The sequence below is a fragment of the Oryctolagus cuniculus genome, chromosome 10 (genome assembly GCF_051225735.1).
Source record: "Oryctolagus cuniculus isolate XC-2025 breed Fujian yellow rabbit chromosome 10, ASM5122573v1, whole genome shotgun sequence".
Classification (NCBI taxonomy): domain Eukaryota; kingdom Metazoa; phylum Chordata; class Mammalia; order Lagomorpha; family Leporidae; genus Oryctolagus; species Oryctolagus cuniculus.
In genome coordinates this window covers 93616349-93642715 of record NC_142876.1, presented here as the reverse complement: position 1 = coordinate 93642715, position 26367 = coordinate 93616349, and the positions used below count along the sequence as shown (strand labels likewise).

Sequence of the window (26367 nt, the reverse complement as noted above, 5' to 3'; positions counted from 1 at the left end):
CTTATTTGCTGGTTAACTCTCTGAAATTCTGAAATGCCAATAATGGAAAGGGAGCCAAAGCCGGGAACCAGAACTCATTCCATGTTTCCCATGTGGGTGACAAAAACCCAACTACTGAACAATCACTGCCACCACTTAGGATCTGCATCAGCAGGAAGCTGAAATCAGGAGCTAGTGTAGGGAATCAAATCCAGGTGCTCCAATGTGCAATGTAAACAGCCTAATTGGTAATTGGTAATTGGTAAGGCAAATGCCCGCTCCTCATACCAGTTTTATATCATTATTCTGGAGTACCACGCCTTTAAGCTAAGCTTCTACTTCCCAAAAAGCTATCCTTTGAAAAAAAAAGGTTAGAAATTTACTACTAGGAGATAATGGTTTCAGTCTTTTGAGAAAGACATGCTATTATAATCTTGAAACCTAAGAGAAATTAATACACGTCGGAGAGCATCACACACATTTTCTTTGACTTTCTCAATCTTTAAAACACAAAAGTACCCCTAACTATTGTCTACTCTGCCAATCGTTAGAAAAGCAAAATTGTCATCCGTGGAGCAATATATGGGAGGAAGAAAGAAGGCATAACTGATGTGCTTCTCACTTGTACTAGGAACCAACAGCAAGTATCATCAGGTAAAATGTCCTTGACTCTAAAACAAAAGAATACAAAAAATGCCCTTCAGTTCCACTCCTAACTTAAAACTGAATAAGAAAATTATTTCTGATATCAAGAGAGAGTTGGGCTGGTGCCACAGCTCACTAGGCTAATCCTCCGCCTGTGGTGCCAGTACTCCGGGTTCTAGTCCCGATCAGGGCGCTAGATTCAGTCCTGGTTGCTTCTCTTCCAGTCCAGCTCTCTGCTGTGGCACAGGAGTGCAGTGGAGGATGGCCCAAGTGCTTGGGCCTTGCACCCACATGGGAGACCAGGAGAAGCACCTGGCTCCTGGCTTTGGATCGGCGCAGCACGCCAGCCGTGGCGACCATTTGGGGGGTGAACCAATGGAAGGAAGACCTTTCTCTCTATCTCTCTCTCTCTCACTAACTCTCCCTGTCAAAAAGAGAAAGAAAGAGAGAGAGAGAGAGAGAGAGAGAGAGAGAGAGAGAGAGAGACCTGAAACCAAAGCCATAGCTGTCCATGGAGTAGCCTAACAAGCCTTGACCTAGTCATCAGAGGCACAGGGACCCCTACATTCAAGTGTGTCTCTGCTACTCAACTTCAAATGCCTGTCTCCATCTTTTCTATCAGGCTCAGTCTTTGCAGAAAAATATCATCTCCAGGGGCCACTGCTGTGGTGTAGCAGGTAAAGCCTCCTTCTTCTGTGCCGGCACCCCATATGGGCGCCAGTTCGAGTCATAGAGGCTCCACTTCTGATCCAGCTCTCTGCTATAACCTGGGAAAGCAGTAGATGGACCAAGTCCTTGGGCCCCTGCACCTACGTAGGAGACCTGGGAGAAGCTCCTGGCTCCTGGCTTTGGACTGGCTCAGTTCCAGCCATTGCGGCCATCTGGGGAGTGAACCAGCAGAGAGAAGACTCTCTCTCTGCCTCTGCCTCCCTGTAACTCTGCCTTTAAATAAATAAATAAATCTTTAAAAAAAAAAAAGAAAAATATCATCTCCAGCATAATTAATAAACATTTAAACTCTCATTCACACTAAATAAAACCATGAAATGTAAATGATACATACACATGTAAGAAATATTGTCATGGATAAAGCATGAATACAATCACCAGATATTAAATGTCTGACAAAACATTACTGCTGTGGGAGATTATTTCTCAAGGTTCAGTTTTCTCATCCCTTGTGAAACAAGAATTTAAAAAGAACAAATTATCCTGTCCTATGTAATTCATATTCAAGACAGGAGACTACTATTCAAAGATGTTACTGTTGGGGTACTTAATTACCACACACACAAAAAGATAATATCAAAAAAAGCATAACATGCAAACTCAGAAGTTCAAAAAAAAAAGTCTGCTAATGGAATTCTAATTAACTTACGCCATTTCTTCAAATTATTCCTTAATGAATCAAGTATCAAAGCTATCAAAAGTATGTATCCCTATTATTATATTTTCCTGTAATATTTATTTTGGGGACATTCTTTTCACTATATGACTATTCTAACACCAAAAAAGTTTAATGAGAATTAATTTATTTTAAAGTCACATTTAGGGGCCACTGATGTGGTATAATGGGTTAAGCCTCCGCCTGCAATGCAGGCATTCCATATTGGTGCTGATTTAAGCTCTGGCTGCTCCACTTCTGATAAAGCTCTCTGCTAATGCTCCTGGGAAAGCAGAATATGGCACAAGTTCATGGACCCCTGCCCCCAGATAGGAAATCTGGAAGAAGTTCCTGGCTTCTAGCTTTGGCCTGACACAGCCCCAATCATTGAGGCTATTTGGAGAATGAAACAGTGGATGGAAGATCTCTCTCTCTCTCTCTCTCTGTCTCTGTCTCTCCCTCTCTCTGTGTAACTCTGCCTTTCAAATACATAAATAAATCTTTTAAAAGTAAAAATAGTCACATTTATAATTTACACACAGTAAAATTCATCTTTACCAAAGCTATAGAATAGTTCCATCACCTCAAATACGATTCTCCTTCCCTTTGTAATCGATTTCCCTCCCCTCACCCAGGCAACCTCTTGTTCTGATTTCTGTCCCTACAATTTTGCCTGTTTGAAAACATCATATAAATGGAATCATTCAGTAAGTAACTTTTAAAACTTTGGCTCTTTTCACTTAGCATAGTGCTTTTGAGAGTTATCATTTAGCTGTATGTATCATGGTTTGTCTTTTTTCCTGCTTGAGTAGTATTTCATGTATGTTTACATGTTACATTTTGTTTATCCATTTACTAGTTAACAGACATCTGGGATATGTATCATTTTAGCCTGTTATTAATAAAGCTGAGATAAATGTATAGACATTCACATACATATTTCTGTGCAGATAAATGTTTTCATTTTTATTGAGTAAATACCTAAAAGTAGGATTATTGGGCTGTGCTAAGAGTAAGCATATAAAAATAATTTTAGCACATAAACTAATTGATCTCTGAAGTGATGTTCCATATAGTTTAGAAGTCACCAAAAAAAAAAAGGCCCTTCTCTCAAAAAAGCCCCTCATTCCATGTGTTTCATAATTCTTTTAGTATTCATTAACTGTACATTCATAACAATGGTTTCTCAAGTTGGGTTACCCATCAGAACCATCTGCAGAACTAGAACTTGGGCCCCATTCCAAAGATTCTTATTTAGCTGCCCTTCTTTTTCGTTTTTAAATGCTAGAATATCTCTTTTTTTTTAATTTTACATTTTGAGGGGCCAGCACTGGTAAAGTGATGCCAGCATCCCACATGGGCACCGGTTTCTGTCTCAGCTGCTCCACTTGCAATCCAGCTCCTTACTAATGGCCTGAGAAAAGCAGCAGTAGATGGTCCAAGTGCTTGGGCCCTGGTACCCACTTGGGTGACCCCAATGAAGCTCGTGGTCCCTGACTTCTGCCTGGCCTACCTCTGGCCATTGTGGCCATCTGGGGAGTGACCCAGTAAATGGAAGATCTCTCTTCTCTCTCTGTAAATAATAAATCTTTTTTTTTAAATTTGCATTTTGAAAGTTTTCAAACATATAGAAAAATAAAGATACTAGTGTAAGAAATCCCATTTACATATCACCTACATTTAACAAGTAGTATTTGTCATTTTTGCTTCACCTAGTTTTTTCTTACTGAAATTTTTTCTTTAAATTTTTTTTTCTTTGGAAAGGAAGAAAAAGAGATAGAGTTCCCATCTACTGGTTCACTGAACAAATGTCTCCAACAGCCAGCATTGGGCCAGGTTGAAGTCAGGTGTCAGAACTCCCACATGGGTAGCAGGAACCCAACGACTTGAGCCTCCCAGGTATGCATCAACAGGAAGCTGGAATTGGAAACAGGGCTGAGACTTGAACCTAGGCATTATGACATGGGATGTAGACATCCCAACTTTATCTTAACTGCTGCACCAAATGCCAACCCCTCACTGCAGTATTATTTTGCACTGCAGTATTTTCAAATAAAATACAGTATTCATGACATTTCACCTTACTTCAAAATACATCTCTCATAAAGAAAATTTTAAAATATTATTATAATAACATTCTAATGTCAAACAAAAAATAATTTGTTTTAACCATGTAATACCCAATCCATATCCAAATTTCCCTGTCAAAACTCATAATGTGCAGCTGGGAATGAACTATTGATTTAAAGCATGTAAAACCCCATTACTCTTTTCTTTCAATTTTTTTTTCTACATCCTACCTAAGAACATTCATTTTCTAAATAAAGTATCACAAATAAGAGACAAAAGGTAGTTAAAAATTTTCCTTTACCTGAAAAGATCCACCTCATGAACTGTAGGTAGAATAACAGATATGTGTGTGTCTGCCTAAGAGAAAGAAAAGAAATAGAAGAAAAGGTATCACCAAAATTGGCAGAAATTGATTTTTAAAATGTCTACCTCATGATCAATAAGCCACGCTGGTTTGTCTGCTTTGTAAAGATTATCTTCTTTCAGCAGCAGCCCGAGAAAATTGGTATTACTAATTTCCCCCAATAAAGCAGAAGATAAGAGAAAAACAGATATTAAGGATAAATAATTAATGTTAGATTAATTCACAACTGTATGAAATAACACTATTAATACTAGCTGATATAAAAATAAATGGAAAAATTAGCTTTCCTACTGCTTTCCATATTTACTCAATTCAAAGAACAAAGGGAGTGCCAAGACACCAGTTAAAACATTTCAGATGAAAAATTCAACCACACCCATGAACAGATGTTACTTTCATGAAAATGAAGGCAACTGTAACCACATAATCCGTTTGACTAAATCTCCTGTAATCAGAAAATTGCCAGCCACTCTTCTATGGTAAGAGGTTTTGCTGGAATTAAACTTCATTAAGAAAAAATTTACTTTCCTTTGTCCTCACAGTTATGGTATAAATTCTTAGTTATACAAGGACTATTGCAGAAGTAACAAGGAAAAAAAACTCTAAAAACCATCAGAAATTTTATTATCAACCCACAAAAAAATTATTTAGTGGGACACTTCTTATATGTTTAGAAATATATAATAAACCCATGATACTTAATCTGTTAGTTTAAAAATTCTGTTAGGCAGACTGTGCTGATCATTCTACCAAAAATCACACTACCTGCTGAGTTAACTGCACTATTTGAGTTGTCCCAGGCTTGTCATGACATGTGGGAATTCGTACCTTAAAGAGAAAGAGAAGGACATTATCTTTAGCTATAAAAGAATGAGGGATCAGAAGTTCTATATTCAGCTGCTAAATAGGTGAACTCAATAATGCCTTAAAAAACTGGAAAAACAAAATATTTATTTCAGATTAAAAAACTAAGTTCATGTTTATTTTCAGTCACAGCAGTAAGTTAGTGAACCAAGGCTTCCATTCCCACAAACATACAGAAATCACCAACTTCTGAGAAGAAAATGTACTGAGAAAAAGAAAAAGGACATGAACTCCATACTGCTTCCTGTTTATTGTTCCAATCTTTGCTTCATTGATATATACACACCCAAACACACCCTCTAAGGCTTGCCAAACTTCTGGACAAATCTCACAGGAAACAATGGGAACTCCCAACTTAGAGCTATCAGTACTACATTTGATGATTTCCCAAGGAAAAACAGAACACATTTCCTTTAAAAAACGAGCACATCTCAACAAAGAACAAGGTAAAAATAAGTCAAACTTGATAGTGAACAGAACCGCAAAGCACTTACATTATACTTCTGAGAAGACTGAGAATAAAATAACTTGAAAAATTACTGAACAGACAGCTATGCCCTGGGGTGAGCATATTTGGTCTGGCATTGCATGTTAAGAAGAGCATTTTTGACTAAGAATCATTGGCTTTCCTAATTTCTCTTATTTTTTAGTAATTCATACTTGATTCTACTAGTGATCTGTTTCTGTTGTCTATCTCTCTCTTGGGTTACTGGTAAGCTCATGGAGTTACAGAATTCTAAGAGGTGGCATTCACCTCACAGGTATTACATATAATGACAGTCTTGTGCATCTACAAGATGCAATAGGACTAGAGGCATCTGGAGTTATGTGAAACAAGATCAATCGCAGTATCACTGTAACCCCTCACATCAATGACAGACAACTGAAAGCAGTAACACTTCCAAATGTTACTAAGAAGTTAAAAAGTAAAATCTTTGTGTGAATATCCTGCCAAGTTCTTCAGAAAGAAGAAAAACAAGATACCAGTTATTACCTTCATTACCACTCCCATGATAGGCAAGTATAACGTTTTCCCTGGCACTGGAGCAGGCCATCGATCAACATCATTACAAGCTGAAAAAGAGAACAAAATATTTTCTTGGCGTAAGTGGAAATATTAGTGTTAAAAATGGAGCATTAGAGATAGAATTCTACTTCCTATAGAACAGGAAAAATATACTGGGAAGAAAAATAAGGTAAAAATAAGGTATTCAGAAATCTATATGCTCTAGGCTATATAAGTTGGCTAAGAAGTTTTTGAAAGCAATGAATTAATAGCTAATAGAAGTCTTCCTAGAATTATTACTGCCAAAATTCACTACAAAAGCACACCATCTGGCAGAGGACTTCCATCTGTGCCAAGCTTCTTAGGATTTCTGTTTAATAATATCCCGAGTATTATAACTATCAACTCAGAATTGATTTATTACCATCCTAATAAATAGACTACGATGTTAGAGAAATAATCACAAAAATAGCTGTTTTTGCAGGTAAAGATGCCATGCAAACAATTTTATAGCTCTCTCCCAATATACAGCCTTAAATTTCACTTATTTACTTATTTGAGAGGCAGAGAGAGACAGACAGTTCTCATCTTCTGGTTCACTCCCCAAATGCCAGTAATGTCCAGGGTAGGCAGAGACTCAGAACTGGAGCCAGAAGCTGGGAACTCAATCCAGGTCTTGCACCTGAGTGGCAGGAACAAATTACTTGAGTCATCACTGCTGCCCTCAGGGTCTGCATTACCAGGAGGCTGGAGTCAGGAGCCAGAGCCGGGCACTGAATCAGGCACTCAGCTATGGGCTATGGGCATTCTAACCACTAGGCCAAATCCCTGCCCCAATCCCTAAACTCTTACCTAATTTTTGAGAAGGTCAAACTTTATTTTTAGCATTCATTTCCAGTAAAATTTGGAAAATTCCTTCATAAAGGTACACAACTTTTAACTTACCTGCTTCTAAATAAGGTTCATTCTTTTCAAAGTACTCTGGTGCTATCTGTTTCAGCACAGTGTGAAAAAAATGAATATATGGCAGTTTGCTGATCAAAACCAAGGACTGGAAGGAAAAAAGAAACAATTTTTAAACTGCCTCATGGTCAGAACTTAAGTTTTCCATTCATTTCTTGCATGTACAATTGTTAATATGCTAAATTCAGCAAAAAATATGGCTCTGAAATAAGGTTTTTAAAGTACTAAAAGGAAACAGAAAACCATTGCTGTGGAATGCAAAAAGTTCAATCTTATTACTACACTTTAATAGCATAAAACCATACTCAGATTTTCCTGCTCTCCAGGAAAAACAATTTCCTATAAACAGACCAATATAATGGATAATTTCCAAAGTCTTGCTATTGTTGTCCCTGGTAAAGTAATATCAGAAATTGGCCATTTTTAAAAAATTCTTCCTATTAAGGAAAGAACAAATGGTTCAGCTTTTGGGAAAGACTTAATTTTATATTCTGCAGTTGTCATACCTACATACTCTATAGTGACTTTATAGTCTGATTACTTCAGATACAGATTATGCTGATTTTTTCTTTTTTAGTTTTTTTTCTTGAAAACCAATCCTTTTTCTTTCCACCTAGTATCAATTAGTAATCAGGGAAAATTCTGGTTACAAATGGGAAAAGTATGTCCAGTTAGCAGGGCTTAAATTGTACAGATTTGAGGGGGGAGAGGGGAGAAAAAGATTGTATATTTAGAATGGAAACAAAATGGCTAAGATATTGCTACAGTTTATTTACTGGCTCTTCAGAAAGAGACACTGAAGGGTTTTGTTAGTTGTAACAATATTACAATCTGTTAAGTAAAATCTTCTCTACAACAATTGTAACTTACTGTCAAGAATCTATCAAACACATAGAAAAAAATTCAACAGCACTTAAAAATCTGGGGACAAGTGTCTGTAATCTAAAAATGTTTATAAAGTATAAACTCTACCTGTGTTAAAAGATGAAATGCCAAAAACTTTAAAGACTGGTGATTCTAACAGTTTCTATCTTTTGAAAATATAGAAATATTTTTAATAATGAATATGAAAAATTACCTTCTGAAAGTAGCCTCTTTTTAGGGTTTTATCTCGAACTTGTCGGAAATACACATATCCATAAAAATAAGCAGGATCTTTCTATGAAAGAAGTGACAAATATGTATATAATATATATGTATACATAGCTACCCTTTAACACCAGGCTCCTATCTAAACCCAAATCAAGATGTGAGGTATACACAAAGAGCCAGCTGTATCTTTCTACCAATAAGCAACAACCATGATGGTTAACTGCCAGATGACAAACTTGCTGTCTTAGCCAAAGATGAAATGATCATAAAAATTTCACTACTAAAATCAGATTTTTCCCTCTATAACATATCCAGATGATGTTCTTTATTCATATCTATATCGGGATCAAGTTTAGCAAACAATCAAATTCTATGTTTCCCCAAAACAAATTCTATGTTTATTTAGTTTTAAAAAATGCTGCTGGAAATTTTGAGTTTATCAAAGTTAAAGGGTCAGTTTTTTTCCAAAATGAGGAATTCTAATGTAAACTTTTAAGATGGAAAATAGAGTTAATGCTAATATGAATCTTTTATAGCCAGTAATATTTTAACCCAATAATAATGAAACATTATACTTTTTATCAACCCAAAATTCAAAAGGTAACTATACTAAAAAAAATTTAACAAGCTTTTATACCCTAATAGAATAAGCCTTGGTTCCATTATTTATTTGTTATCCCTTAAACAAATATTTACTGACCACTACTTTGGAAAAGGTATTATGGTACAGAAGATTAAAAAGAGACATTGGACAGCAGCCAGGGCAGAGGGGAGGGAAAAAAAAAAAAAAGACACATTGATTGGACATAATTCCTTAGGATGATTACAGTCTGGAGAGATAAGAAAAGCTCAAAAAGGACTGTGTAATAGAAGAGCGGGTACCATGAAGAAAGCAAAGTGTTACAGAAGCCCAAAGAGGGTAAGTAAAGATTTTATACAGGTAATATTTCTGAATTGAGCACTGAAGGCTGGACATGGTTTAAACAAAACCAAAGACATTCCAGATTTAGAGGGCCAGGAATTTGAGCACACATAGACAGAAAAAGACAAGCTATCACAGGAAAAAGCACTTGGTTCAGTATGGCAAAATATGACATATATATAGACATGACACTGGAAAGGTAAAGTCTTAATTGGAAGATCCAACAAGTGAGGACTTGGAAGTATTATCATTAGCTCTTTATTCATTAAGCAATTAATAGTCATTTTAGATTTTATAATATGCAAGGTACTTCAAAAAGCTCAAAGAAAAATGGAGTTAGAAGTTTATTTTAATGCAAAAAATTTTGAAATCGATGCACACATGTGCTCACTTCAGCTGGCAACACCATGTAGGATATACTGTGCTGGAAAACACAAAGGTGAGATGTCCTGTCTGGGGCAAATTTCTTATCCTCAACTGTCCTCAATTCAGTCAACTGCAAAAAGGACTCTTTCAGATCACTGTAAGGAGGGAGGATTTAAGGAGATAATACATGCTTATTAATACAATGCCTAGAATAAAAAAGCCTAATGAGTAACACTTATTAAGCTCATCAGTTGGAAGAGTATGATAATAATGTTATTATCTGGTCACAGAAAGGAGTAGATGACTCTGAGAGACATTACAAAGGTAGTAACTTTGCCAACTAAAAGAGCTTCATCCATTAATAGAACCAGGGAGGCAAACTTTAAAAGCTGATTTCAGGCAAATGCTGTCAACTTCTTATTAGATATGTTAACAGAACATCCAATTAAAAATGTTCTTCATGCAGTTAGAGATGTGTATCAATGCAAGAAACATGCATTCTGAAATCATCTGAATCATTAAAATTGTTTCAATAACCACTAACTGTGGGGCCAGCGCCATGGCTCACTAGGTTAATCCTCCGCCTGCCGTGCCAGCATCCCAAATGGGCACCGGGTTCTAGTCCCGGTTGCTCCTCTTCCTGTCCAGCTCTCTGCTGTGGCCCGGGAGTGCAGTGGAGGATGGTCCAAGTGCTTGAGCCCTGCACCCACGTGGGAGACCAGGAGGAGGCACCTGGCTCCTGCTTCGGATCAGCGCAGCGCCAGCCGTGGCGGCCATTTGGGGGGTGAACCAATGGAAGAAAGACCTTTGTCTTGGTTTCTCTCTCTCACTGTCTAACTCTATCTGTCAAGTAAAAAAATTTTTTAAAATCACTAACTGAAAAACAAAACTCATTAAAATGCAAAAAATGCAATGATATGCTATTATAAAGTATGCAAAGATTTCCACAAGGAATGGCTACCCAAATGCTGGGTGATTTTTTCATTGAGCACTACTTCAACCCCACATTAGAAGAGGCATTATTGACAGCAGAAAATTATTTCAACATTCTAATCCATTTCTGTAATTCTTAATAGCATTATGTTTTGAGAACAGTATTATAAAGTCTCTTTCACTCACGTGCTGAATCCTTACAAATTAGAATCACTTAAGAAACCCAGCTAGCTAACAGAGCAATACAACAAAAGCAAAGCATTTCTGAACACAGTAAGAGGCAACTGGATTAAATGAGTGCTAAAGTTTCCTCTCACATGGATATTTTGCTATGTCTACTTTTCCAACCTTTAGGTAAACTGGCAAATCTTTGTCAAATTGATCCAGGAGACAATGCAGGGACACCCTCCGTCCTGAAGACTGCCGAAATCTAAAACAGAACTGGGTATCTCCAAGACAACCTAATGAAAACAAAAAGTGAAAGAAGTTAAGGATATAGCTTGGTTTTATCCAGTGTTCATCGATTTTAGAGCTGAAGAAACCTTAAAAATCACTTCAACCCGTTCTTTCATGTTTCAGAGGAAAAGGAGACCCTAAGGGTTCAGGTGATTTGCTCAAAGCAATGTTTGCTAGCTGGAGGCCAAGTTATAAGTAAAGCATGCATCTTAGCTCCTAAGTTAAGTTTCTTTACTATCTTTTCTATTCCATTTTCCTCACACAACTAAAGCTTTTTGGAATCTACATATAAGGGTATCTTACAAACATAATAATGAAAAATAAGCCAAACACAAAAAATTTTTCAAATTCATTTATATAATTTATTTTAAAGTAGGCTAAACTAGAATGTACTGTTTAAGAATGAATGGCTGGGCCGGTGCCATGGCTCACTTGGCTAATCCTCCGCCTGCAGCACTGGCACCCTGGGTTCTAGTCCTGGTTGGGGCACCAGATTCTGTCCCGGTTGCTCCTCTTCCAGTCCAGTTCTCTGCTGTGGCCCGGGAAGGCAGTGGAGGATAGCCCAAAGAGCCTGGCCCTGCACCCACACGGGAGACCAGGAAGAAGCACCTGGCTCCTGACTTCGGATCAGCTATGGCAGTAGCAACCATTTGAGGGGTGAACCAATGGAAAGGAAGACCTTTTTCTCTCTCTCTCTCTCTCTCTCTCACTATCTAACTCTGCCTGTCCAAAAAAAAAAAAAAAAAAAAAAGAATGGCTGAGTGATAAAAGTATAAAGAAAAGCAAGAAATGAGAAATGTTATTAGTCCAGTGTCAGGACAGTGGTTACAGTGGGAGGAGGGAGGAGAACAGTGTTTGAAAGGAGACTTTGCAGGTGATGCCAAAATTCTATTACTTAACCTTGTACGTGTTCTATATTTCACAATGAGAAGTTCCTCCAAAAAGATATAATACAGAAGGCTCAGGAAAAGCCCAATTAATAGACTTATCATATTAACCACTTTAATAAAAATGGATTTTTAAAATTTTAATCATTTTAGCAATTTCTTTTTTTAATAAGATTTATTTACTTATTTAAAAGGCAGAGTTAAAGAGAGGCAGAGGCTGCAACAGCCAGACTTGGGCCAATCTGAAGCCAGGAGCTTCTTCTGGGTCTCCCACCCAGGTACAGGGCCCCAAGGACTTAGGCCATCTTCCCAGGCCACAGCAGAGAGCTGGATCAGAAGTGGAACAGCCAGGTCTCAAACTAGTATCCACATGGGATGCCAGCACTGCACACAGCAGCTTTACCCTCTATGCCACAGTACTAGCCCACTTAGTGATTTATTAAAACATAACCTTGAAAACTGTCCATGCAATAAGTTTTTAAAAACTGTAAAATAGGAGCTGGCACTGTGGCATAGTAGGTAAAGCCACTGCCTGCAATGCAGGTATCCTATACAGGTGCCAGTTCAAGACCCAGCTGTAGGATATTCTCGAGATGGAGTAGAAACTTTACAGTATGTTTAAATTTTTAAAAAAAGCAACCCATTACAAATATCTATATAAATGAAATTAGAGACACTGCTATTTCTTTGGTGCTAGGGAGAAGAAAGAGAGGACTTGGGGAGTGGTAGGAATGAGTCACTTCAGTTTCTTATTACAGCAGATAGTTTAAAATTAAGGCAAACACATAAAATCTAGAGTAATGAGAGATACGCTGTATAAAGCTTTAGGATTCTTTTAATTCAGCAAATTTATACTGATGGTTCAACTTTTTCTTTAAAAGACATTTAAATCTTTAAAAAGGGAAAAACTCAACAGAGAAGTACATGCTATAAAACAAACAAAACAGTGAAAAGGTAATCTACACATGGGAGAAAATATTTGCAAATTCATCTATATGGAAGGGGTTAATTCTCTTGAATAGACTTTTCTCCAAAGAAAATACACAAATGCCAACAAACATATGAAAAGATGCTCACTAATCATCAGAGAAATGAAAATCTAAATCACAATGAGCTACTACCTCATACCTGTTAGGATCTTATTGATAAAACAGAAAATAACAAATGTTGGCAAGGATATGGAGAAACTGAAACTTCTGGGCACTGCTGGCTAAACAAAAGAATGGCAGAGCTACTATGCAAAACAGTGTAGGATTCCTCAAAAAAATCAAAACCATAATTACTATATGACCCAACAATATCACTTCTGGGTGCATCTAAACAAAAGAATTCAAAACAGGTTCTCTAAGAGATTTACACACCAATGTTCACTCCAGCATTATTTATGACAGCCAGGAGGTGGAAGCATTTATCAGTGCAAGAATGAATACAGATAATGCTGTACATACATCCAGTAGGATATTATTCAGAAGTCAAAAAGAAGCAAATCCTGTCATGTGCCACAACATAAATGAACCTTTACAAGATTAAGGTAAGTAAAATAAGCAGAAACAAACAAAACATGATTCCACTTACTTGAGGTATCTAAAATAGTCAATCTCTTAGGAACAGAAAAGTAAAATGGTAGTTGCCGAGGGGAGGAGAAAAAGGAGTTGTGTGAATACAGAATTTCAGTTTTGGGGACAGCACTGTGGTGAAGCAGGCTAAGCCGCCACCTGCCCTGCTATCATCCTCTATGAGCTTCCGTTTGAGTCCTGGTTACTCCACTTCTGATCCAGCTTCCTTCTAATGTGCCCAATGAAAGTGCTTGGGCTGCTGCCCCCCAACATCGGGGAAAGTTCTAGATTAAGTTCCAGGCTTCTGGCTCCCTCCTGGTCCACTCCCTGCTGTTGCAACCCATTTGGAGGGCGAACCAGCAAACTGAAGATCTCTTGTCCCCACCCCCCACCTCTGAACCAGCAGATAGAGGATCTCTCTGTAACTCTGCCTTTCAAATAAATCTTAAAAAAAAAAAAAAAAAAGAATTTGTTTTGCAAGATGAAAAAGTTCTAGAGATCTATTATACAAAAATGTGCATGCAATTAACACTACTGTGTTACATACTCAAAAATGGTTAAGATAGTCATTTTAAATGTCTGTTTTTGACACACATTCCCCCCAAAAAAGATGTCACTGATTTCAATTTTTTTAAAACATTTTTATTTATTTGAAAGGTAAAGGTACAGAGAGGCAAAGGCAGAGAAAGGTCTTCCATCCACTGGTTCACGCCCCAAATGGTTGCAATGGCTGGAGCTGGGCCAATCTGAAGCCAGGAGCCAGGAGCTTCTTCCAGGTCTCCCACACAGGTGCAGGGCCCCAAGGACTTGGGCCATCTTCCACTGCTTTCCCAGGCCATAGCAGAAAGCTGGATCAGAAGTGGAGCAGCCGGGACTCGAACCACCGGCCATATGGGATGCTGACGCTGCAGGGGGCAGCTTTACCCACTATGCCACAGTGCTGGCCGCTTGACCTCAGTTCCCATGTCAACAAAAGCAAGGGGTACTATAGATAATATCTAAAGTCACATCCAGCATTAACATTCAGAAATTCTAAAATAAAATTCTACAATTGACCTATCATTGAACTGAAATCCAAGCATCTTACCTAAAATGCTCACTGAGGAAACTACTGATAGAAAAATATCCAAAAAAGATCTAAAATTTATGCTATAAACATCATAGTTTCCTGATTGTTTACTTAAAAATGAAAAAAAAATGAAAATATTTTTTCACTTATAAACCAAGATATAAGAATTAACTTACACAAAAATTTTTTTTATTTATTTCATGCTATTTGAAAGGTACAGAGACACAGCCAGAGATCTTGCATCTACTGGTTCACTCCCCAAATGCCTGCCAACAGCCAGGACTGGGCCAGGCTGAAGCCAAGAGCCCAGAACTCAATGTAGGTCTCCCATGTGGGTGGCAGGGACTCAGCTATTTGAGCTATCACTCGTTGCCTCCCACGGTGCACACTAGCAGGAAACTTGATCAAAACATAGGGCTCAAAACCCTGATATGAGATAAGGGTGTCCCAAATGGCATCTTAAATACTGTGCAAAATGCTTACCCCAACTTATATAAATTTAAATGGCAACTATCCAATGGAAATACACCTTAGCCCAGCTACACAAACTCTTTCCCTTGCAAAAGTAACAAGAGTTAAGGAAACAGAAAATGTGCTTATGGGTGGGCATTTGGCCCAGGGATTCATATACCAGTTGGGAATCCAGTCTCTCATATTGTAGTAAATGGGTTCAAGTCCCAGTTCTACCCCAATTCCAGCTTCTTGCTAATGTGTACCAAGAGGCAGCACATGATGGCTCAAGTAGCTGTGTCTCTGCCGCCCACATGGTCCCAAATGTAGCTTTGGTCTGGCCCTGCTCTGGTCCTTGCTGGCACCAGGATAATGAACCACCAGATGGGAGCTTGCTCTCTGTCTCTTTCTCTCTCTCAAATTACATAAACAAAAATATTTGTATAAAGGCAATGTGCTCAGCAGGACCTCACTTTAGGAAAAGTGCCATTTTCATATTCATTTCTTAACACAATCTCTAGCCCAGAAAACTGAACAATCCTACACCATTAAAACCTAGTGGTAGTGGTGTAGTGGGTTAAACTACTGCCTGCAGCATCAGCATCCCATATGGGCACCAGTTGGGAAAGCAGCAGATGATGTCCCAAATCCATTGGTAGACCCAGAAGAAGCTCCTGGCTCCCGGCTTTGGCCTGGCCCAACCCCAGCTGTTGTTGCCATTTGGGGAGTGAACCAGTAGATGGAAGACCTGTCTCTATTTCTCCTTCTCTAACTTGGCCTTTCAAATAGGTAAAATAAACACACACACACACACACACACACACACACACAAACAAAAAACTAGAAGTTTCCTGGTAACCTCTTTTCCAAATGATCAACACATTTCTATGATAAAAGTCAAATAGGTTCTTGGGTGAGAATTATTATGATTATTTTGTCACCATTTCAGAGCAATTTTTTTTTCTTTTCCAAACTATATGGGTTGAACACCAACATTCACTGACTATGGTGCCATGCTCTGCTCCAAACGCTTTAGAAACAGTAATCCATTTGGTCCTCTTGCTTACCAGGTATGCCCCACTTTTAGTCTTGGGTTATGAGTAGGAAATGAGGTACAGAAAGGTTATGTAATGACCCAAAGAAATCAATCTGCTAAATGGAAGGACAAGACACCTGATCTTCATGTTCACCTCTACACCATACTGGTTTCCTCAAGTCAAAATGGACCTCAAAAACACTATCTCTTCCATTTATATAGAGTCTCAAACACAGTAAATCCACAGAGAACAGAAAGTACATAGGTAGCTCCCTATGCCTATGATGAAGCAGACGGCAGGAGGAAAAGGGAGTATAGAAATTATTTCTAATTCAATCCAACTGTTCTAAAACAATCCTGAATATACTAAAATCACTCAATTATACATTTGACATGAGTGAACTTTACTTCAATAAAGCTATTATTTTTTCCTCATGTCACTCCACTGCCAAATCGAACAGAGGATGAAATTCCTTTTCTTCATTCAAACAACAAGAGCCCCTCTGAAAAAGGCTGCTCAGATTGTAGAGCTCTCAAACTCACTGGTCTCTGTACCATGTTGCTCACTCAGGGAGCCAGTCTTTTCAGTCGCAGCTCCTCCTCCATGAATGTCATGTAGGAAGGCAGGAAGAGACTGTCTCTCATTTTAGATTTATCAAAGGCACAGGGAATTATGTAAGTATCCTTTATAAACTGAGACTGCAAAGCTAAAGGTAAATAGCACTCTCCTTATGCCAAAAATATCACTCAAAGATTTAAGAAAAAAAGTTTAAATATTTCTCTGAAGGTAACAGACAACTTTAAAAAATCAATTCTATATTAGCACAAACACAGCTACCAAGTGAATCCAAAAACATAAGACTAACACAACACACCAAACTTCAACAGCTACCTCCAGGGGCCAGCCCTGTGGCACTGGGTTAAGCCACCACCTGCAATGCCAGTATGCCATATTAGCACCGATTCAGCTCCCTGCTCCTGCATCTGGGAAGGCAGGGGAAGATGACCTAGGTCCCTTGGACCCTACCACCTACGTGGGAGACCTGGATGGAATTCCAAACCTCTGGTTTGCATCTGGCCCAGACCCAGTCCCAGGCATTTTGGCCATTTGGGGAGGGAACCAGCAGATGGAAGATCGATTCTCTCTCTCTCTCTCTCTCTCTCTCTAACTGCCTTTCAAATAAATAAGTACATCTTTAAAAGAAGCAGTACTCCAGTTTCTCCACAAACTCTTGTTACTGATTTGTTAAAATTAAATATTTAGAAACTTTTAGAGCAATTTAATATTGCCCTCAAAAATGTGTACTTTTATTTTTTATATTTCTTTGGGTTTTTTAATTTTTCTTTCTAATAATCCATTTAAATTACATTCTATGGAAGTATTGGTCCATAATGGACGGCAGAGTTTAGAAACCTCAACTGGCTCTTCAGAAATAGCGTGAGAAGCATGGTTGTAGCCACTGGGAAGTGTAAGCTTCCAAAGGTCGTCTCGGGAACACCTACATCTAGAAAATGCTAATGGTAAGCAGAAAACAGAAAAAAAAAATCTAAGAAATATTTGTCAGAGAGAAAGCACACTTTAAATTTAGGCTCCTAAAGATAAAAATCATTTAAATGAAACAAGAAACTGAATCCTAAAAACAAACTGAAGTTTCTTATAAAATCACGAGGCTCTCACAGGGAGACTGCAGCAGTGGTGAGCCATTCCCAGCAGAATTCCAAAATAATTTTTTCTTTACCTGTGTAGCAGTCTAAAATGTTTTATTTTTTCTTAAGTGTGTGCCATGAAAACAAAACCTTGATTTATGAGTTTTTCCTGCAGACTACTCTCCTGTGCCTGGATTTCCTTCCCCAGCAATAAAAGCTATTTAGGGAAAAATTAAATCCGCTTGAAAATTGGCACAGTAATCCCAACTTCCACTGAAAGCACACATAAAAGAAACAAACTTCTTAGATGATGACAACTGGGAACAGTGATCTCAAATACACACAAAATACATGATCTCTCACTCTCACTGCTCATGGTCTCATAACACTCATCTGTTAAGATGACAAGGTGCCTGCTTTCAAGATCATTTGTCAGTTTTATCTGTAAATCCCAACCACACTTTGAGTGAAAAGAGCTATATTTCACTTGATGCACAGCTTATAAAAAGGGTATTAAAAAACATCTGTAGGTCAAAATGCCTAACATACTAAAAATAAAATTTTGAACTATATAGATTTATACCAAATTTAATGTCCAAAAAAGAAAATAATACATATAAAACACGCAGACAAACCATAAAATTACATGTTAAAAATGTTGTTGAAACTCCACAGAATTAACTTCTTAGCCTTGGGGAGCTGGGGTTATAGGGGGCAGACTTTTTTTCTCTACTTTTGGGATTCAGTGGCTAGGGCTGTAAATTAAACTGACTAAAAAAAGTACATTAAGTCAAAATATCTCTTTAATATGGATATGAAGGCTTCACAAAAAAAACTGAAAAACCTAGAAAGGTGCTTAGATCTGTGTGAGTTTGTATATATACCATCTTAACAATGGAATTTAACTGCCGGGAAATGACTAGACAAAGGAAAATGGGTTTGGGCTTCTACAGGAAGCAAAACACAGAAAGGTAAATATGAGAGGATTTCAAAAAGTTCATGGAAAATGAAATAAGATAAAATATAAACTTTATTTCTCAACATAACCATCATCAAGTTCAACACTTTTGTAAGCAATGATACAAACCACGCTAGTCTATCCGTTTTTACATTTTATTAACTGAAGAAAACTGGGTGCCCTTTACAGAATTTTTAGGATGAAGAAACAGAAAGAAGTCAGGAGTCAAATCAGGACTGCAACATTGGCGCTTAAGGATTTGCTATCAAAACACTTGGAAAATCACTCTTGTTTGCTGAGAGGAACAAGTAGGAGCCCTGTTCCTGTAGAGAGGGACTCCCTGATGAAATGTTCCTGATCATTTTTCTGTTAAAACTTCAGGTAACTTTCTCAAAACACTCTCCTAATAAACAAGCATTAACCTTCTGTGGCCCTCCAGAAATTCAACAAGCAGAACACCTTAATTATCCAAGAAAACTTGCTCTCATGACATCTGCTCTTGATCAGTCTGCCCTGCCTGACTGCCCCACTTGCAACTGGTAGCAGTCCTTTTGTCTGCTGTGCTCTGTCTTCAGGATTGTACTGGTATAGCCATGTCTCATCTCCTACTATGGCTCTTTGAAGAATTGTTTTAGGATCTTGTAAACTTCCACTTAAAGCTCTGTTGCTGATCTGGCCACAACAGTTTTGGCACTCACCAAACAGAAGATCCGTTACGCTTTGACTTGTCAGTCAGAATGGCACAAGCTGGAGCAATTGAGATGCCTATGGTGTTCGCTGTTGTTTCTGCTATTCACCATTGGCCCTCTACAATTAGACTGCAAGACTAATTTTTTGCTTGCAAATTAACATGGATGGTCTGCCACTATGGGCTTAATCTTCAATACCATCTTGTTCCAACTTAAAATAAGCTATCCATTTGTAAACAACTAATTTCTTCAGAGCACTGTCTTCATAAACTTAAAAAAAAAAAAAAAAAAAAACTAGTGATTTTACCATTCTTCCACCATAATTTGATGTTTGTTCTTGCTTCAATTTTAGTAGAATTCCTGTTGCCTGATAGGGGATCTTTTCTTTTTTTTTTTTTTTTTTTTTGACAGGCAGAGTGGACAGTGAGAGAGAGAGACAGAGAGAGAAAGGTCTTCCTTTGCCGTTGGATCACCCTCCAATGGCCGCCGCTGCAGCCGGCGCACCGCGCTGATCCGATGGCAGGAGCCAGGAGCCAGGTGCTTTTCCTGGTCTCCCATGGGGTACAGGGCCCAAGCACCTGGGCCATCCTCCACTGCACTCCCTGGCCACAGCAGAGAGCTGGCCTGGAAGAGGGGCAACCGGGACAGAATCCGGCGCCCCAACCGGGACTAGAACCCGGTGTGCCGGCGCCGCAAGGTGGAGGATTAGCCTATTGAGCCACGGCGCCGGCTAGATAGGGGATCTTTTCAAACTGACGTTTTTACCCTAGAGCCTCAAGCTAGATCTTTTTCAGACATGTAACAAGTTAGTAGGAGCTAATTGTAGTGCAAAAAAAAACAAAAACTGAAACTCATGTGTTGGTTTCTTTTCTTTTCTTTCTTTCTTTTTTTTTTTTTTTTTTTTTTTTTTTTTTTTTTTTTTTTGACAGGCAGAGTGGACAGTGAGAGAGACAGAGAGAAAGGTCTTCCTTTGCTGTTGGTTCACCCTCCAACGGCCGCTGCGGCCGGCGCACCCTGCGGCCGGCGCACCCTACTGATCCAAAGCAAGGAGCCAGGTGCTTCTCCTGGTCTCCCATGGGGTGCAGGGTCCAAGCACTTGGGCCATCCTCCACTGCACTCCCTGGCCACAGCAGAGGGCTGGCCTGGAAGAGGGGCAACCGGGACAGAATCCAGTGCCCCGACTGGGACTAGAACCCGGTGTGCCGCAAGGCAGAGGATTAGCCTACTGAGCCGTGGCGCCGGCCCAATGGTTTCTTTTAATTCATACTTTGGTGAAATTTTTTAAGATTCAACATATATGGGAAAACTAATGGAAGACAGGAGTTATTTCAGTACCATTTGTTAATGCAAACTCTTAAGAGTCTTCTCTGGTGATTCAGAATCATTCACTTCTTGGTAATAAGAATGGGGAGAAGTGAGAGACTTTCATAAAGGGATAGTTATTAGTTAAGTCCTTTTAGACATATAAGGGGAGAACAGAGAGCTCTTTTTACATCAGCTTTATCTCAACTGCCTTCAACTCAAAATAATCCTTATGTCAAAGTGGTGTTTTGGGGGTTAAAGGCAAATTCTGAAGCCCTTCATTATAATGTAGAGGATTAAAAAGCAGAGGCATAGGGCCAGCTCCGTGGCGCAGTAGGTTAATCCTCCGCCTGTGGCTCCAGCTTCCAATATGGACGCCGGTTCTTGTCCCGGCTGCCCCTCTTCCAACCAAGCTCTCTGCTATGGCCTGGGAAAACAATAGAAGATGGCCCAAGTCCTTGGGCCCCTGCACCCACATGGGAGACTGGGAAGAAGCACCTGGCTCCTGGCTTCGGATCGGCGCAGCTCCAGCCGTTGCTGGAACCAATGGAAGGAAGACCCTTCTCTCTGTCTCTCCTTCTCACTGTCCATAACTCTACCTCTCAAATAAATAAATCTTTAAAAAAACAGAGTCATGACATACAGCTATGGTATGAAAGAAAAGAGCATGTCGAACAATCCACTGGGACTCCAACTCCAATCACAGAAAATCAATCTGTTGGGGCCAGCACTATGGCATAGCAAGTTAAGCCATCACCTGCAGCGCTGGCTTCCCGTATAGGCACTGGTTGGTGTCCTGCTGTCCTTCTGGCCCAGCTGTTTGCTAAAGTGCCTGGAAAAGGAGCATGAGATGGCCAAGTCTTTGAGCCCCTGCACCCACGTGGGAGACCTGGAAGAAGCTGTTGGCTCCTGGCTTTGGCCTGGTCCAGCCCTGGTTGTTGCAGCCATTTGAGGAGTGAACCAGCAGATGGGAGACTCCTTTCTCTCTCCCTCCCTCCCTCCCTCTCTCTCTCTCTCTCTCTCTCTTTCCTTCTATCTCTCTCTGTAACTCTTTCAAATAAATAAAATTAAATTAAAAAAAAAAAAAAAGAAAATCCATTTGTCCTGCAATCCATACAACTCAGTTTCTACCCTAGATCCTGGAAATACAATCCAACACTCAACCACTTTCAAAACTATATGTATAAATTTTTTTAAAGATTTATTTATTTAGTTGAAAGGCAAAATCATTTAAAATATTTCTTTTATTTATTTTAAATACAGAGTTAAGGAGAGAGAGAGAAATCTTCCATCTGCTGGTTCACTCCTCAAATGGCTGCAACGGCTGGTGCTGGGCTGATCCGAAGCCAGAAGCCTGGAGGTTCTTCCAGGTCTTCCACACAAGTGTAGAGGCCCAAGGACTTGGGTCATGCTTTAGTGCTTTCTCAGAACATAGGAGAGAGCTGGATCAGAAGTGGAGCAGCCAGGACTCGAACCAGTGCCCATACAGGACGCTGTCACTGCAGGCAGCAGCCTTACTGCTACAGCACAGCACCGGCACCTGTATGTATAAATTTTATAAGGAAAATGTTCAACAAGGATAGAATCCAAAAGACCTCTTTATCAATATTTCATTAACAGGCAATGAAAAACACTAAAATATTGCAACTACAGGTTAGAACAGAAAGTGTTACGGAATTTCTCAAAAGCAGTATGCACTTAACCAAGATACCACTTTTCCTTCATATATTTCCAAAGCACATAGAAAAACTCCGGAATCATTTACACAGGAAAAAATGCTAAAAAAACAAAAACAAACCCACAAAAATTTAATGTCAAATTTCCAAGTCAAATTAACTGAAGTAAACTAACAGGATATTAGAAGCAGTCACAAAAAGGAAAGGCAACAGGACTGACTGCCTTACAGGGTTCTAACTGTGTGGGGCCGCAGAAGCTGAATGTTCTGCTCTCTGTAATCCTGAACAGCTGCTTTGAAAGTAAAACACAAGAGATAACCTGAGAGATGTCAATGACTGGACCACACAAAGGGAGAGTTTGAAAGAGACCAGCAAAACCAAGCTTACCAACAAGCCAGCACTCACATGGCTTTTCCATATACCAAGAATCACTCCAAATGTTTTATACAATGCAATAACTACAGAAAATAACTGGTGGCTGTGTTTGATATCAGATTCACCTTGCTTTTTTTTTTCCTTAAATTAATGTTTTACAACATTCCTGGCCAGCTCCAAAAGCATACCACTCTTACTGATTTTCAATCTCTACTATTCCAACAGTTTATTGCTCTTTAATGTTTTATCTTATTATATTATAACAGTTATCTTAAAAGCTGAACCAACAAAAATCAACAAGGATATGACTAGGTATCACTTAATTAGAAATCAAAATCACTGATCTGTTGGGCTGAAATTGAGTTTGCATTCTAATATGCTATTTCAACTACTTTTCATATATTAAGAATATAATTGGTATTTTCAATATAAAAATCCAACAGAAACACTACATGAAAAATAGTTACCTGAATTTGAATCTGGAAAAGACAAATAGCAAATATTGGTTTTCTGAAAAAGAAAACAAAAGCTATATATGCTGACACACACACACACACCAATAAAAACAAATTTCACAGTAGAATCTGCAGAGTAATATTGTTACTTACTTCTTTATCAGTGAGTTTGGAATGTTGAGGATAAATTACCTAGAATAAAAGAGTTAAATTGTTAGACATATTATAAACATTAGTATGTATTTGTAAGAGACCAGTTGCCATTGTCAAACAGCTTTAAGAAATCAGTTACAACTGGGGCCGGTGCTGTGGTGCAGTGAGTTAAAGCCCCAACCTGTGGGGCCGGCATCCCATGTGGGCACTGGTTCAAGTCTCAGCTGCTCCTCTTCTGATCCAGCTCTCTGCCATTGGAAAGCAGTAGAAGATGGCCCAAGTCCTTGGACCCCTGCACCCACATGGCTGACCTGGAAGAAGCTCCTGCCTCCTGCCTACGGATCAGCTCAGCTCTGGCCATTATGGTCATCTGGGGAATGAACCAGTGAATTGAGGACCTTGCTCTCTCTCTCTGACTCTTCCTCTCTCTGTAAATAAATAAAAATAAATGGGAGAACCCAGTAGAATTTATATTAGGTTAAAAAATTTTTGAGGTAAAGTGATTCCTAAGAGATCAGTAAGGGGCAAGCATTGTGGCACAGTGATTATTAAGCCTCCACTTAGAATGCCTGCATCCAGAACTGGAGCTCCTGGCTTCTAATCCAGCTTCCTGCTAATGCATCTGGGAAGCAGATGATGATGCAAGTACATCGTTCCCTGCCACCTTCCCGGAACACCCAGATGCAGCTCCTAGCTCCTGGCTTCAGCCTGGCCCAGCCTGGCTGTTGTGAGCATTTGGGAAGTGAACTAGCAAATAAAAGATTCTTATCTCTCCCTCCCAATCGCCTCCCATTGTTCTGCCTTTCAAATAAATAACATTTTTAAAACATTCTTTAAAAAAGTCAAAAGATTGGGGCCGGCGTTGTAGCATGGCCGGTTAGGCTGCCATCTGCGATGCCAGCATCCTATATAGGTGTCAGTACAAGTCCCAGCTGCTTCATTTCGATCACGCTCCCTGCTATTGGCCTGGGAAACGCAATGGAGGATGGTCCAAGCGTTTGGGACCCTGGTACCCATGTGAGAGACTTGGACAAAGCTCCTGGCTTTGATCTGGACCAGACTCGGCCATCGCAGCCATCTGGGGAGTGAACTAGCAAATGGAAGATCTCTCTCTATCTCTCCCTCTCTCTCTGTAACTCTGACTTTCAAATAAATCAATACATCTTAAAAAAAAAAAAAAGATTGGTGAAATCTCCAGTTATTAAGAAAATTTTACCAACTGAATTTCTAATTCAAAATGTACTAGGTTTTTTGAGAAACCTACAATCTAAGGAAAACAATCTATTTTCAATGGGTATTCACTTCAAAAATTAGTACTTGTCAGGGCATACACTGTAGCGTAGCAGGTAAAGCTGCCACCTACAGTACCAGCATCCCAGCAGTCTTGGCTGCTCCACTTCTGATCCAGTTCTCTGCTATGCCCTGGGAAAGCACTAGACAATGACCCAAATCTCTGGGCCCTGCTGCACCCACTTGGGAAACCTAGAAGAAGCTCCTGGCTCCTGGCTTTGGATCAGCCCAGCTCTGGACATTGCGACCATTTGGGGAATGAACCAGCAGATGGAAGACATCTCTCTCTCTCTCTCTCTCTCTGCCTCTGCCTCTCTGTAACTTTGCCTTTCAAATACATAAATAAATCTTTAAAAGAAATAGTCTTTGTCAATTGCTTCTACAATATAATACACATCATTAACTAATTATTAAAAGAAAAGGGAAAAAGGAAAAATAATTATCTGTGGTCTAAGAAATCTCAAGGACAACCTCCCATCATAAAGTCTATCTTTAAATTCCTCCAATCTCAATATTCATCCTACATTTCTCCTTGACAGGTGGATTTAGCACCTACAGTCACCACAGTCATCTTGAGGGAAACTGCTGCCCCACAATCCTTGCAAATGAAAGAGGAGTAAGCCAGAACAGCCACTACCCAGAACAAATACTAATAAACAGCAGGTTCCAGGGCACCAACCTTACAAGTTATCACCAAGAAGCCAAATCATTATCAACCTGGAGATGTTCAATATATTCATCAAAGTGACAAAAGTAGGTACTCTTGAGTAATTCTTGAGTCAATGGGCCCTGTACATTATTGACAGACATAAGGCATCTTGTGGCACTGGCAGTAGTGGGTGTTCCTTATGGCTTCAAAGACTAGTGATTCAAGTAAGGTAACAGAGGTTTAGAGTTAAGGTGCCATCTGAGGCTGAGAGGCAGGCCCTCAATATATACATACAAACAATTCAGTCTTCCTTGTATATCAGGTACTAAGATTCAGAAGTCTGCAAACATTTTTTTGTAAGATTCATTTTACTTATTTGAAAAGCAGAGTCACAGAGAGAGGGAGAGACAGAGAGAAAGAGATTTTTTAATTCGCTGGCTCACTCCCCAAATGGCTGCAATGGCTGGGGCTGGGCCAGGTCAAAGCCAGGAGCCTGAAACTCCCATCTGGGTCTCCTACATGGGTGGCAGGGACCCAAGTACTTGGATCATCTTGCATTGCTTTCCTAGGTGCATTAGAAGGGAATTGGATGGGAAGCAGAGAAGCCATGACTGCAACCAGTGTTCTGATATGGCAAACCAGTATTACAGGTAGAGGCTTAATCCAGTGTACCACAGAAATATGCAAACTTTTCAATTCTCAGTAAGCAGCTTACAGTTTAGTTTTTTTTTTAAACTAAATTCATAAGAAGTCAAATCTATAGACTCTTTGTGATTTCTCTCTGTACTCTCACTAATAGAAAGTCTTTCCTTAATCTCCTATTAGTTAAATCCTTGTTTTCTAAATCACAATACTTGCATGCCAGTGGAGATATTACATGGTACATTTAACTTTTTAAAATTACTTACATATATTTGAATGTGTATTAGGAAAAGAAACTAAAGCTTAAAATCAAGATAGCAGAAATACAAATACTTAAGACACAGCCAAATTAAAAAAAAAAAAAGAGGTACAGGATTGAAGAGTTCAATTATGGAAAAGCATTAATAATACAAATAGCATGATGGGAATGATTACAATATGGAACACACACTTGAATTCAATTTTGCATATTTTCTAATACTTCAAGTG

At 39.0% G+C, this 26367-nt stretch overlaps 1 protein-coding gene across 11 annotated transcripts in view; it reads right to left on the bottom strand.

Moving 5' to 3' along the window:
- Window positions 1-26367, bottom strand: part of DENND6A (DENN domain containing 6A) — a 93820-nt gene that overhangs the window by 40966 nt on the left and 26487 nt on the right. For 4 of the 11 annotated variants that reach the window (XM_089306032.1, XM_089306033.1, XM_017343899.4 and 1 more), the window contains exons 2-9: window positions 23298-23336; window positions 23157-23199; window positions 10937-11049; window positions 8354-8434; window positions 7258-7363; window positions 6301-6380; window positions 5208-5270; window positions 4380-4435 (exon numbers count right to left, since the gene is read on the bottom strand). In XM_089306032.1, coding sequence (XP_089162158.1) covers window positions 4380-4435; window positions 5208-5270; window positions 6301-6380; window positions 7258-7363; window positions 8354-8434; window positions 10937-11049; window positions 23157-23199; window positions 23298-23336 — 581 coding nt within the window. Of the gene's footprint in view, window positions 1-4379; window positions 4436-5207; window positions 5271-6300; window positions 6381-6864; window positions 6998-7257; window positions 7364-8353; window positions 8435-10936; window positions 11050-23156; window positions 23200-23297; window positions 23337-26367 lie in introns of those variants that run through there. The other 7 variants (XM_089306035.1, XM_089306038.1, XM_089306040.1 and 4 more) reach the window with 4 other exon arrangements.